Source organism: Pollachius pollachius, assembly GCF_949987615.1.
Source record: "Pollachius pollachius genome assembly, chromosome: 16".
Taxonomy (NCBI): domain Eukaryota; kingdom Metazoa; phylum Chordata; class Actinopteri; order Gadiformes; family Gadidae; genus Pollachius; species Pollachius pollachius.
In genome coordinates, this window is record NC_136949.1 from 4987974 (window position 1) to 5003185 (window position 15212).

At 47.4% G+C, this 15212-nt stretch overlaps 1 protein-coding gene across 1 annotated transcript in view; it reads left to right on the forward strand.

The window, feature by feature from the left end:
* The window catches only part of LOC307088127 (MAM domain-containing glycosylphosphatidylinositol anchor protein 2), a 177607-nt gene that overhangs the window by 56524 nt on the left and 105871 nt on the right, over positions 1–15212 (forward strand). Inside the window, exon 3 of the mRNA XM_079753921.1 lies at positions 7378–7552. Coding sequence (XP_079610047.1) covers positions 7378–7552 — 175 coding nt within the window. The remainder of the gene's footprint in view (positions 1–7377; positions 7553–15212) is intronic.

A 15212-nucleotide genomic window follows, 5' to 3' on the forward strand; every position in this document is an offset into this window, starting at 1 on the left:
GTTTGTCACATGACACACATTTCTAATCAGTACTACTTTCTAAAGCTAAATGTCAAAAGAATAAACTTTAATCCAAAGCTACTTACACTGAATAAAGATGCATTAATTACGGAGTAGGTGGGCGAACATGTTGCTCATTTTTTATAAATAATATGAAAATATTTAATTGACTTGCCACTCAATTGACACTTAACAGTCCAGTTTGATGCTAAAACCATGGAAAACGAGATGGGATCTAATGAGCTCAATGACCTAAAGTAAATAGGAGAAAATAACTCCTCCCATTTATGACAGTTAATATGTTCCGCCCTTTGATCAATAATGCACGACCACTCGCTCGCTTGTCCCGTCTGCCAGACAGAAGAAAAACACGATCCCGTCGTCCAATTGATCATATTTCACTCGCGGCCTCTGTAATTAGTCTTAAAGGCTCTGATACATCTACCCTCGGTTGCCGGGGACGACAACTCCAAAGCCATCGACTCCGTCTTCCCTCTTAATTAGATTCCCATCGAAGGGGGGTAAAACAAAATGAGAGAGAGAGGAGGAAAGGGGATGAGGACGGATGATCAAAGTGGGTCCACAACAGTGGCAGGGGGAGAAGGATTTCCTTTGAATCAGAGTCATTACAAGAAGCCGGTCTGGGCTCCCCTGGCAAGAGGGCAGACCCTTCCGGATTCTTCTAGACCTTCTGATTGTGTCGGCTCAGGCCGTTCTGTTGAGATGAGGTTTTGCTGTGGCGGCGGTGATGGAGCATTGAGTGGTTCGGAGCCAGAGATGGGAAGGGAGGGAAGAGGTTATCTGAGGGTGGGCCAGAGCCCTGGGCCTGGTCTTCAGCGATTGGAACTAACGAGAGAATCCCACCAGGGGTTGAGAACTCATCATCACTGCGAAAAAAATGCAAATTAAAAAATAATGCTATTCAATCCATTCTTTGTTAATCTCTTTGTTGTTTTAGGTTAATCCTTGGAGTTGTTTTTCAGAGGGAAAAATATGTTTTTTTCATTAATATGTTTTTTATTAGTATTTTAACGTTCTGTACTTTTATTTTGATTAATCTCTTGATAGTCCAAACAATCTATAATATGGTCTTATTATTCATAATTGTTCTAAAGTACTAAATGCTAATTTGACCTATTCCCTTTACTGATTTAGCTAAACTCAAACTTCTCTGTTATGTTGTTAAACAGTTTATTTTATGCCTGCGTGTTATCCTATCGGCACGTAATAACAATAAAGAACTCCAAAAATCGCTTTTATCAGCAAAAAGATGCAATCCACTGAGGACCCTCCCACGCAACACTGTAATGCTCTCGTAAATCGTGACGAACCAACGATAGCTCATTTTCCCCCGTCAATTATCGCCGCGTGGCGTACGGCCATATTCCCCAAATGTGACTTCCTGTCGCTCCCTTGACAATACATGGACCGGGAAGTGTTGTGCCCAGAATAAGAATTCGCTCTACACAAGGCCCCACCGTGTCCTATACGGAAAACAGGGACCTTGGTTAGCATTTTCCCTGACACTTTCATTCTGAACATGTCCATCAATATGCACACTGTTTAAACAACCTAGACCCCCCCTAGGCATCTCCGCTGATGCTATCTCTGGATCAGCTCCAGCCCACAGTGGTCTCGCCACAGTGGGTCTCTCTCGCTCGCTCGCTCGCTCGCTCGCTCGTCTGTCTCTCACTCATCTCAGAGGAGAGAAACACAATTTTTTTTCAAAAGGAAAAGCAATGCATGTGAGAACACACGTTTTTAAAAAAATTCACGTTCACACCTGAATACAACCATGTGCACGCCGAGGCACACACTCACACCCGCGCACGGAAACATATACATTTAAACACACGCCTGCAGTAGAAGACAGCCCTACACAAACATACCATTACCATTCTCACCTTGCTTGTCAAATAAATATATGTTCTTGTCAGTCATCGGAGCGCCCTGCATTATGTGCTTTCCTGAGGCTGCCGTGTAGTGCTGGACTTTCAAGGTATTATTATGGGATGTCAGGGGAGATTGGCTGCGTTTGCATCTGGAAGGCATGCGAGACTTTCTCACCATCCACGGTTCAGGTCACACAAAGGACTTTTTCGCTACAGAGCTATCGGCTATAAAAGAATACGGCGGATAGAAAATCCTGGCTTACCGTCTCTATCATAACATAAATAGATACATTAAGCTTTCCACATCGTCGGAAAGTTTGCTGTACTGAAAAGTTGACTTCCTGTCGTTAAGCCTATTTCACAGTTTACAAATTAGCATGTGTTCCTGTAATTCCACCCACACCCACTTTGTTCTGGCTGGAGTTGCTCGTCACTTTGCAGATAGATAGACAGATGATCGATTAATACTTATTGATCCCCAGGGGAAATTCAAAGTCACAGTAGCTTGAATACGTCACACACAGCAAACACACATAACATAAACAAGATGATAACATAAAATATCCACATGGATAATTTGGACGATAAAAGGTATGCTAAGGTGCTCTTGGACTTTGCGTGTCAAGATTGTATTGCAAATAAGTAAGCACGTAAACACTGCAATGTCCCTACAGTCCAGGATGACCAGACCCTGTGTGGCTGTCCTACTGCAGAAAAAACACGCCTGGCTTCCATCCACTGTGTCCACACCACCGTGTTTGCGGAGCTAGCTCCGGTACGTAGCACCGGCAAGCGGCCACGACTGGGGGTCCGGGGGAGTACATATGAGATGACCCCCCCTGACCCGGGGTCTTGTTCTGTCACACACACCCATATACTCCATCCCTCCTGGACTGTGGACACAGAGCTTAGTGTTGATCTCTTGGACAAAGCTGTCTCAAACCCCCCTGCTAGGCTCGGTGAACACACCCAGACTAGTTAGTACTACTGAAGTGTTGTGTTTCATTGTATTCCTAAGGGTGGGCCTGTGCGTGGTTTTTTGATGGGCTTTGTTTGTTGGCTTGTACCTAAAGAGGGCGGAAGGGAGGGAAGAGACAGAAGGAGAGTGGCTTGAGGGAGAGAAGGAACGACATATAGCATAGGACCACAGTTTCGGAACAAACCTGGGTTCAAACATTTATTGATGTAATATTTATATTTCTATCAGCGTACACAACGGCGTCCACAACAGCGTAAACAACAGCCATTGCCAGCAAGCAATCCCTTTTATTCTATGTTTTGGTTTTAACAACAGTCATTGTAACACAATGCCTTGATCGTCTTTCACTTCTGTGGGCTGTGATATTTTCATGTTTTTATCCCTGGGGAGTCTGTGTGGCCTAACAGATTTGATGTCAGGGTGATATCCATTTTTTTTTGCGGGGGGGGGGGGCGGGGCGGATCTGTGCGAGCTCCCCGTTGCTCCCCTCTGATCGCTTGATTGTCATGCTCGGCCACACTTTGCTGCACCAGCACGCCTCACACACAGACTCCCGCCCGCTGCCTAAAAGAAAAAGATGGCGAGCAATTAGAGCGCCGTCTGTAGTTAGGACGCGCGCAGCGGGCGCCACGAGAGGTTCGCAGAAGACTCGTGCGGTGGCATATGATCCCTGCATAACGCCGGACGCTCGGCGCATTTTAATTAGCTCGAGCAACCGGCGCTGTGTCTGGGCGTGTGTGTTTGTGCGCGTGTGAGCGTGTAAGTGTGCGCGCGTGCGTGTGTGTTTGTGTTTTGAAAAACGCTACTGGGAATTTCTGTTGGACACCAAACTAGGCGATGTTCTCGTTTACATGTAAGCAAATGTTGACCTTTCTTTGGGGATGCTGCCCACTTATGAGGGATTGGCTTTGTTATTTTAATTGCAATGGGGTTGGCTTTGTTTCACCCGGGGAACGAAGTGCAGCAGTGTTGTTAGTGCTCTGCTCCCAACGAATTCGCTGATGTTTAACTTCTAACGTGGCGTGTATATTGAATATATTAATTGCGCCAAAGTGAATACGTTTGGCGAATTAAACAGGAATGACTAAAAATCCATTACCCTGCTGTAACAAAAATCCATAAAATAAATCCATACAGGAACATGTTAACATTCACAACTGCACTTATTATTCCCTTATTCCACTTTTGCTGTCACAGTTAAATTAATTGTGTAAAATATCAATAACATAAACCCTGTGAGAGTTAAAATTATATACATATCCACGATTTTATGTGTCATTGCTGCTGAAAAGAAAACATGAAACCCGGTCACAAAGCCCTTCATTCTGAATAATTAAAACAAATAAAAGGGAAAGGTAGTACAACATTCATCATGGCACACTGCTGAATCTTAAATGGTTGAGGCATGAGATCCCTCAACTTGGGGTTTCAAACCCCCCGAAGACAAACGCAAGATAGCTAGCAGCGAACGATTTGATGCCGTTTTCTCTAACAATCCGTACAGCTAGCCCACGGGAGTACTTTGCTTGAACGTCTTCAGAGTGAGTGTTTTGCTTGCAAGTATTTGCTAGTATTGCTTGCTGGAGTGTCACTAAATGTTGCCCTGCCCTAGTTTTGTTCCACAGCTTGAAAACAAGAGTTGTTCAATTCTGTTCTAATAATAATGCCGATGAGTGTAACACTAAGAATGGCCCACACACATATACTACTATAGCATCGCAGATGTGTGTATGTATGTGTATTTGGCGAAGGCGCCTTACCTTTGCCCCTGCCAACGGAGGTCTATGCCAATCTTTCTCCCCTTAGGCATCAACACAATGCTTGAGCAGGAGAAAAACACAACACTCCAACCTTGCCCTGAACTCTTCAACAGTGCAAGTTATTTCCACATTTTCAGTGTGGTCTAGTTCAACCGATAGAGCATGGCATTAACACCGCTAGATTTAGGGCTTTGCATCCCACCGGGGCCACCCATGTTCATATGTATGAAAGTGTCCAGCAAATGGCCTTTAGTATTATTATTTTATGCCTCCATGGTTATGTTCTTAATTGTACGTTTTATTCGTAGGCATTAGGAGGCGTTGGTAAAACGCATAAACCCCCTCTCTGTGTAAGTTCACCAGTGCAGCGCTACGAAGGAGCCCCAATTAGCATATAACTGAGCCGGCAGCACCTTTTAGATCCACAGTGTTTGCATTGTGCTACGGGAAGTGGCAAGGGTCAAACAGTTCTCACCAGGAGCTCACACACGAGCGCGAATGGAAAAAAAAAAACAACACAAAGTCAGACAAAAGAGCAAAACGGTGAAAACGCCAGTTTACAGGACGACCTCTCGCATATAAGAGTATGCGACCACCACATCAAACACAAAGGGGCCATTTTCTTCCCTTTGGAAAAAGCGGAAGGGTGTTTAAACACCCCCCCCTTCTTAGTGTCACTCTGACAATGAACGTATTTATTGATAGTGCACTTTCCCTCCAAAACTCAAAGCTCCTCGCACACAAAAGACAGTTGAGGCGTGGAACGGTGGCGTAAGCTGGAGGAATATTGAATTCTGCTGAGGTCGACGTAAACCTGTGTCCCATTTGTGTTTTATCCCAGATGCGGGAGTTGGATGGCAGGAATGGGGTGGCATGGGGCGGGGAGTGGGTGGGGGGGGGGCAGTGCAAAGCACTGTAGAGGAGTGACAGAGCATTGGAGAACTTTGCTGTATATAATTTATGCTCATAACCTATTTAGCGCTGCGGCTTGTTTTGCCGAAGCTAAGCTGTTCTTGGTTGCCATAATGGGGCCTCTGGTTTTTGCATCTTATCATTTGCTGAGTGTGGAGGGTGCGGGGTGTTTATGTGGGTCTCTAAGAGAGAGGAAATGCATGTGCAATGTATCCATAGATGTATTATTTCATTAAGCGAGAGCAGCTCATGAAAGAAAATGGCACGGATGCAAACATCAGAAACATACACAAACAAAATGCTCCTTCGGTCCAAATGGACGGTAAATCCTGCTCTGGTCTGTTTGTTGTTTTACCTCACTAACAACCGACTTCACAGGTAATAGTTGTGTGAAGCCGTAGCATCAGTCAAGGCAGAAAGGACCACTCTGTCCACCATGTCAACAGCACTGTTGCGGCGCCAACCCTGATCCCCATTTGCTGGAAGTCGCTTTAGACAAAGTACCTGCTGAATATTAAACCAGAGTCAACATTTACTGCACCGTAATTCTCCCTGGCCTGGGACAAACGTTCTAACGATAAACATGATGGGGTCGTCAGGTTGTTGCCAAGGCCCCTTTCTTTCACCCATTCCAATTTTAATATGCTTTTGAAAATGACCAACCGGTTGCGCCGTAAATCTTCCCTGGGGTGCGGTACCAAAAAAGAAATTACAGTGCCAACACAATCACCCCCGAACCTCCTCCTCCCAGCAGTGATACCCACATTCCATTTGATGCTATCTCCTTTAAAATAGGATGTTATCGGTGTCCATGGCGATGCTATCGCCATCCACGTGCATCGAGATATTGGTTTCCAATCCACAGCCCCCCGGCCCCACCTGGACAGAGAGATGTGAGACGGTGCAGCCAAAGCCAGTCCATCTGGGGCTTACTAAGGGGTGGAGAACGATGCATGGAGCTCCATCGCTCAGTGTCTCCATCTGTGTGTGTGTGTGTGTGTGTGTGTGTGTGTGTGTGTGTGTGTGTGTGTGTGTGTGTGCGTGTGCGTGTGTGTGTGTATCTGTGTGTGTGTGTGTGTGGGTGTGGGTGCCGGGGCCCGGGGTTGTAGCGCTACCTGCTCCATGCTGTATGCCTCTAATGAGGGCGGAGGACGGACATGATGGAGAGTCAATTACAAGCCCATGTTGGGGAGTATCACCGTTTCACCTTTCATTACGCCTGGCTGCCATAGGCTAACTAGGTCTCATCAGTTAGCGTGAAGTCGCCGAGAGAGGTGGCTGGTGGTGGGGTGGTGGTGGTGGTGGTGGGGGGGATGGTCAGCCTCCTGGGAAACGGAAGAGAATTAAAAGAGGAAGTCTTAGTCGATCGTCTGCCTGTCTCGTATCGGTGAGACGGTTGGGGTTGGATGGCGCCCGTGGGCGGGGTTTGAAGGGGACATCGTGAACCGCGTGCGGCCGTCGCTTCACACGACGCAGTGCGCCACGACGTATCGTGCACGTGCAGTTTTATTGGCTCTTCAGGTCTGTTTGATTGTGTTGTGAACACATTTATATTCATTTATCAAAACGGATCATACGAAGTACGGGTGCTTTCAGGGGGCACATTTATTATAAGCTCATGAATCATCGGAAACGCAACAAAAATTATAATAAATGAAATAATAAGCAGAAAATCCTGAAAAAAGATGTCCTCATGAACATCAGCCTGAGGCCGATTGGTTAATGCGTACTCAGCTAGGGGCAGAGGTTAACGGACGCTGACTGTTTCTTCACGCCATTGCTTCCGAGCTCACTCAGCCTGTTCCTGCTTCCCTCCGTCTCCCTCCCCCTCCAGATCCGCTGGACCAAGACGGCGGGCAGCGTGTCAGACCGCTTCCAGGACTCCAGCGTGTTCAACGAGACGCTGCACATCGCAAAGATTCTGAGGACCCAGGGCGGGCGCTACTACTGCAAGGCCGAGAACGGCCTGGGCTCCCCCGCCATCAAGTCCATCCGGGTGGACGTCTACTGTGAGTAGGACTTCCATGACATGTCGACTTTGAAAACTCTACTGACCTCGTGCTAGGCTTTGCTCATCCCGGTGCTGAGATTTCCGAGGGGAACCTGCCGTTTAATTTCCCGCCATTTAATTTCCCATTTTATTTCCCGCCTGTTTCCTGAAGTAAATGATGGCGGGAAACCGGGGAAATTATGATTAATTAGTTCCATGAACAACGTCGTATTTGTACTCATTGAGGGGCTGGAAGTGAGAAACAGCCATGGTGATAACAAAGATGGATGCCTTTTATTGTGACTTCATTCGTCAAGGAATATTATCAAGGAGAATTGTACGTGTAAAATTCAGGGAAAATAGCGAACCCTAATTATTTACCATAGCCTTGTTCTAACGTTGACATGGACTGTTAAATTCCATGTATTTTCTAATGGCATGCTTGAGTGTAATTGCGCAGAGAAGCAACTAGAAATGAGTCCTTCACACTTCCGACGCAATCACCAGCGTCCCACCATGCTCTATCTATTTTTGGTATCTCCAGCGGAACAAGTAAAGGTCAGATGCTTAGCTTGAGGGCGTCCTAACAGATGTTGTTATGTAGAGGTACACTTTGAGAGTTTTTCCTTTCGTGACATAATTAGTCTTGTCAGCAGCACGGTTGAATATAGAAGGGAAGCGACTTTATATAAACCAGCTCATTGCCGTCGCGCGGAGCCCGGCTCGGAGTGGTGAAGTGACGCAGGAGATTCAGTTGAGGGGGGGGGGGGGGGGGGGGGGGCGTCCCTAGACAAGGTCCTCGTCGTCTCCTGAGAACGTTAATTAAGCTGAGGATCGTTTTTGTTCTCCCTCACATAGCAGAACATCCGTTCCCCTTTCGGTCCCTTTTGCGCAGAAGAAGAAACAAAATGGTGTCGGGGATCCTCCATGATGTCCACCGCAGGCGCGGAAATGTTATTCTTGTCTATTGATTTTGCATTGATTGGCTTGATCGTCGGTGAGGACAGGAGACATGCAGTTCCCACTCTGCTCATAACTGAGCTTAGGCGATGAGTGGAACGGCACAGCAGTGGCGAATAACGTGTAAACAAATAGGTTTACATGTATGCCTGAATAAGAGTTAAATTAAACGTATCAGCGAAGGTATTTAAAGCGACAGTAACCTTACTGATCTGCAAGGGCATTACGTTTGACTATTTATTAGTGCTGTTTAGTCATTTGCAGACACTTTCATCCTATGTGACTTTAACGTCTTCACATTAGTATCCTCTAGGGACTTGAGTTGTAGCTACAGCTACAGTTATTTCCGATCACTGTGGGAGAACATAATAAAACAGCGTGATTCCTATAAAAACATCCCTGAATGGTTTGACATCTTATTCTGGAGAAAAACCTAGTTCAGGTATTTTGAATAGAGTAAAAAGCTGTTGTAGAAGAGTGACACAGAGCCGGTTAAGATCAAATCACGAAGGGGATCGTTATAACGTAGGTGTAAGTGGCTAGCTGCATCATCCTCAGGGACCATCCGGGTTCGAACCCGGCACCAATCGACCTGGAGTATCAAACACCCTTTTCCACCGTACTATACGCCTGCCTTTGTCAATTCAGACCAGATCCAGAAATAACCAGGCGGAGAATCAAAGCAACCATAACCCAGAACAACAATACCAGCCGTACCGGCTCCGCACCGCACGAGACAACGTCCCGGTAATAGATCAGGCCATTAGCGGAACAGCGGCCCGTTCATATTTTCGCGTACGGCACGCGCCTGAGATTACCGGAAACAGTTGGAATGATTAAAGCAATAATGATCAGCCGCGTGCTGCTGCTGTAAGGAAGCCCGGGGGTAAACACCCTCAGCAGGTGTGGATTCCGCTGTTGTCTCCTGCATCATTAAGGAGCGCCGGTGTGAGGAACGCTGCTGGAGTAGATCTCAAACGCCGTGGAATGTGATGGCAGACGGGGAAAGCGAGGAGGGGAGCCGGGGCGGGGTGGAACACAGGCTCTGTCGCTGTGTGCGCAGCCAGTTGTGAGAGAAAAGAGCGTAATGAAAAGACGAAAATCTCCTGACGTCGTCGATGGCGTCCGCACACTGGACATTTGACGCTTGGGGAAGGCGGGGGGGGATTCAAAGTGCGTCAATCCCCGTAAGGAGATTGACGTAGAGCCTTTGTCGGATGGCTGTTGGCTTGTGGCGGTGAAGAGAATGAATGAATCCATTTCCTGCGGTAGACAGTGTGGGGATGGTGTCTGACTTGCTGCGCTATGAGACTTGACAAGAGGGAAAGGTGGGCGAGAGACTCAGAGAGAGACAGAGAGAGAGAGAGAATGAACGAGGCATCGTGGTTGCTTTGAAACAGCGTTCGGTATCTCCAGGTCGACATAATCACGCAATCAAACATAATCCGATGTAGGCGCGATAGGTCATGCCGAATTGATTAGGAAGTGATTGGTTTTCAATTCAATCGCATTACTACTTCAATTTTGTGTAATATTTAATATCTCAGTTTAATAAATGACACTGACTGGCTTTAATTGAAAAATAAAGGGAATGCGTGATCTATTAGCCATCAATCTGTTCTGTGGGCGCCCGTTCTCATTTGTTTCAGCGTTCACACTCCTCCACCACTGTAATTCTGTTGTGCACCATGGAGCCTCCGTAATGATAGATATAAATAATTAGCTTGTTTTTCCCCCCTCTTTCAACTGCTGTCTGTGTTGCCGCGGTAATCTCCCCAATACTCCCAAGACAAACAGCTCATGCTCTCCCATATTTTTTCTTCATTCGCCTTGGCGTGAGAGAATCAACACACCCCATTATGGCTTCTGATGAATGGCCGGAGCCACAGCCCTGTGTATAGTCATTACGGAACCGCAACGCAGCACGGTTAGTGCAAAGACCCAGCTTGCGATGTCGAGCTGTTGCCGTGTCTTTGATGAGTCCCGCCCGCTCTTCTCTGCGGCTCCATCAGAACCGTTCTCGGGCTCCACAGAGGACGGAGAGAACCGAGTGGTATGTGATGTACAGTCACGTCCCAAAGTCGTGGCTGGTGCTGACCCCCGTCCCGGCCTTGTGTTGTATCGTGTGTGTGTGTGCGTGCGTGCGTGCGTGCGTGTGTGTGGGAGGGAGTGTGTGTGCGCAAAGGTGTGCGTTATTGTGTGTGTGTGCGGGCGGGCGAAGGTGTGCGTGTGTGCGTTCATTAGCTTGCGTTGCGTTGTGTTGCGCTGGCGCTCTCGACATAAGATCTGATGTTTTCTCCCGAGAAGCAGCTCAGCCGTCCCCCAGGAGCAACTCTAATTCACGAGTCTCGCGCAGCACGTGCTATTTTAAGACTTTTCACAAGGTTGTGTTTGTTTTTTCATTGTTATTAATTAGCAGGAAATGTGTATGTGTATTTTCTCTGTTTGGAGCTGGACCTCGGAGCTACAGCCACACTTGCAACGATCTGGGCTGTGTCCCTGTACTGGAAACGGTGTGTGTGTACCGTATGTATAGGGGTGTGAAAAGGCCTTCGGGAGGGGGGGGGGGAGACCAACCCACACGATTGGTCTTCCCAAAAGAAACGGAGGTTAATGTTCCTTCATTTCCGGATCGAATGAGGGTTTGGCTGCCAATTTGAACCGTCAACACCCGGAATCGTATTCATGTATGCGCCGTGATCAAATCAAAGCGTGCTCTCTGCAACCTTCCCCCTCCTGAAGTCTGTGTCAGGTATTTTTTTGGGCTCAAAGAAGCGAAGGCAGAGCAAACATGAAGGCCGAACTTAGCAAGGCGGAGAAAGAGGTGAAACGGGCGCGGAGAGAATAATTGTCCCGACAACAGCGGTATACAAATACCGCTATTTTTCCTCTGCAAAGTGAGAGTTTGATTTGTAGTTTCTTTGACCAGAGTTTCGCATGAGGATGCGCATCAGTGGCAGTGAAAAGGCAGCTAACAACCGGCCAGCAAGGGGAGGGTATTAGCTACGGTCAAAAGATAATGTATTTCCAGAGCCCAGCAATCCTCTGCTATTCCTGCTGACACCTATGTTTGTGTTGGTCCCTAGTTTGGTCCGGGGGGATACACTCATTCTCCAAAGTTAATAAAGCGCCAAGCCAAACTCCTGGGCTGATCGATACGAAAGCTTAAGACGGCCTCTTGGTTTTCCTACAGGGCGCACTTGTTTTTATTTCATTTTAGCCGCATTCATTTAGTTGCACTCTTTGTCGCGTTTTACCGATAGAAGTGAGAGAAAGGGCTTGGATTCCGCTCGGCCAGCTAATTATTGCCGAGCTATGGGAATAGATTGGATGTCACCCGAGCGTTATATATGTACTTTTGTTTTTTAAACATTTCAGGGGGGAGGCCGAGTATCTACAGAACTGCTTTACCTTCTCGCTGCAAGCCTTTCCTCAAGGGAAAAATCCAAATAAGTTGGTTCGTTGTTGTTGTGTAGTTGTGTGTGTGGGCGTGTGTTTGTGAAAAAGACAGGGAACAACCTATTTGTATCTCTCCCTCGAGCGAATGGAGCGGCGAAAGAAAGTAACTTTATAGCGTTTATTTTATGTGTCTTTTTAACGAAGCAAAAAACATCACAAGTGATCACAGTTGAACGTTCGCCTTGAACCCCTTAGGTAGAAACACCAATCAATCTGTCAGTCGTGTTAAGTAACTGCCAATTTGTAGCTGTAAATTCTTGTCGTCATGGTAATCGTCAACTATAAATACACAGTGTAATTATTATTATTATTATTATCTATTACCTTCCCGGCGATAAGCGAGAAAGTAAACAATAACATGTTTCTAAAGTAGCTTGAGATAAAAACATTGGTTTGCCTCTCACACAGTAGGCGTGTAGTTCCACCACCTTTCAACATCACAAGCAATAAACAACTCCGAAAATAGGAAGTAAGCTGAATGAATGACGCTTCAACGTAGATAGTGTCTCCTCGGCTTCAGCGCGTCCCTATAGCCCTCTCCTGTCCTTCAAAAGGAGCTTACGTTGGAACCATGACTCCCCCTGGTTCTCCCCCTGGTCTCTGTGTTAAGCCTTGCATACCAGCCAACTCTCTGATGGGGGACCCTGAGATTTAAGTTAGCTGTGTGTGGGCGGTGTGTGTGTGTGTGTGTGTCGGTGTTTGATCACAACGTATAATCGATTCGTCTATTTTTTGTCGACTTGGCTTACCGTCTGTGTGTGTGTGTGTGTGTGTGTGTGTGTGTGTGTGTGTGTGTGTGTGTGTGTGTGTGTGTGTGTCTGTCGGTTGGTTGTGTGTGTGTGAGTTTGTGTGTGTTTGTGTTGTGTGTGCATGTGTGTGTCTGTCTGCTGATTGTGTGTGTGTGTGTGTGTGTGTGTGTCGGTTGGTTGTGTGTGAGTTTGTGTGTGTTTGTGTTGTGTGGGTGTCTGTCTGCTGATTGTGTGTGATTTTTTTTGTATGTGTGTGTGTGTGTGTCGGTTGGTTGTGTGTAAGTTTGTGTGTGTGTTTGTGTGTGTGTGTGTGTGTGGGTGTCTGTCTGCTGATTTTGTGTGTGTGTGTGTGTGTCGGTTGGTTGTGTGTGTGTGTGTGTGTGTGTGTGGGTGGACTCCCAGAAATAGCCTCAGCAGTGGCGTCTTCCCCCATGGGGGCCGCGGCCCCTGATGCTTATGCATGAGCGCTCGCCGCAGCGGCGTCGGTGAGGGCCTTGCCTCTGACGTTCGTGTCAGGGGCTTAATGCGCCGTGACACACACACACACACACACACACACACATACACACACGCACACACACACGAAAGCGCACACACAAACAGCCACACGTACACACGCATGCGCGCGCATGCACGTATGCGCGTATGCCCACACACACGCACCGCTCTACATCCCAATGTGGAGCAGTGTGTGTGTCACTGCGCGGGTTGCACGGGGGAGGGGGTGGGGGTGGGGTGGGGGGTTCCTCCCCAGTGTGTTTACCCTCCTCTGAGCGTGTCCCGGGAGCAGAGCCGGGGGCCGTGCGGACGCTGATGATGTTTGCATAGCGGCGGCGCCGGCTTTAGCTTTATCCACTCACGGCCAACTGGCACCGCAGCGGCCAACCTCTCTCTCGCACGCTCCTGCCCTGTGTGTCCTCTCCTTCTTACCGTCTCCCTCTCACGCTCGCTCTTTCACCCTCACATGTTTTCACTCTGTCTCGCTCTCTCTTTCTGTCTGTGCACGTTCTCGTTCCCTCTCTGACTTGTTTTCTCTCTCTCTCTCTCTCTCTCTCTTTTGCCCTCACATGTTCTCCCTCTCTCTCTCTCTCTCTCTCTCTGTCTCTGTCTCTGTCTCTCTCCCTCTCTGAATAGCCTCCTCTCTCGCCCTCACATGTCCTCGCTCTGTCTCTCTCTCTGACTAGCTATCTCTCTCACATTTTCTCGATCTTTCTATCTCTTGCTCTCTCCGTCTGAATTTCTCTCTCTCTCTCACTCTTTCTCACTCACTCTCTCACTCACTCTCTCTCTCTCTCTCTCTCTCTCTCTCTCTCTCTCTCTCTCTCTCTCTCTCTCTCTCTCTCTCTCTCTCTCTCTCTCTCTCTCTCTCTCTCTCTCACACTCCCTCTTCATATCCAACTCTCTCACCCACTCTTTCTATTCGTCTCTGTAAACGTATCTATTCTCTATCCCTCTGTCTCTCTCACTATCCCTCTGTGCTCCCCTCCAACTGTCTCTCCTCCTCCTCTCCCTCTCTCTCTCACTATCACTCTCTCCGGGGCGTCTGACTTGTGATGACCTGCTGGTCTGTGTGTATATGTGTGTGTGGGTGTGTGCATGCATGTGTGTGGGTGCGTGTGTGCATGCATGCATGTGTATGTGTGCGTGCGTGCGTGCACAGCCCAGGTACTCAGCGTGCGTGCACACTGAGTACCTCAGTGACTTCGGAATCGAGTGTAAACTGATCGCTGACTCCAATAAACACCCTGGCTATAAAAATCTGGGTTTAGAGCAAAACATCATGGAGTTTCAATTGGACCTCGCCCTGTCCTTATCGCTCTTTGAGCTGCCTCTTATCGACACACACTCTGGGAGGGTGCTTCTCATAACGGCGAATATGCAGAACAGTGTGAAGAGAGAGAGAGTGTGTGTGTGTGGTTGTGTGTGTGTGTGTGTATGTGCGGGGGAGAAGTTAGCCCCTCTCTCCCAAGGGAACGTATTGATTAGCCGTTTGAGTTGCAGCCGGCCGGCTCGGCAGCGCGGTTCAATAGGGTGAGTTATGAGTCACATCATCGGTCAGAGCTATTGTTAGTTTGTTGGCCCTCTCCCAGGCTTCCCATGTCTCTGAGAAATGATTTCATAGATCATAAGGCAATAACATTTAATTGCCCTGCCCCCTCAATGTTATTCAAGAATATCGATGGCTTCAAAGAATTTATTTTCCTTTTTTGTTGATCATCTCTTTCGTAGCTTGTCGACCCAAACTATGTAATAATTAAGTATATATTTGGCAAGGCATTTGCGTAGCTTAGCATTTCTTGACATAGCATCTAGTATAGAGTCTAGTATAGCCTAGCATAGGTATGGGGTAGATAGAGAGAAACAGTGTAGTGTCCTTAATCTCCCCTCGAAGTCCAACATACCCATCTATCTATATTATAAGGATGGTATAATATTGAAGTGTATATGTATATAGTATAGTATAGAATCTAGTATGGCCTAGCATAGGTACGGAGTAGATAGAGTAAAGAA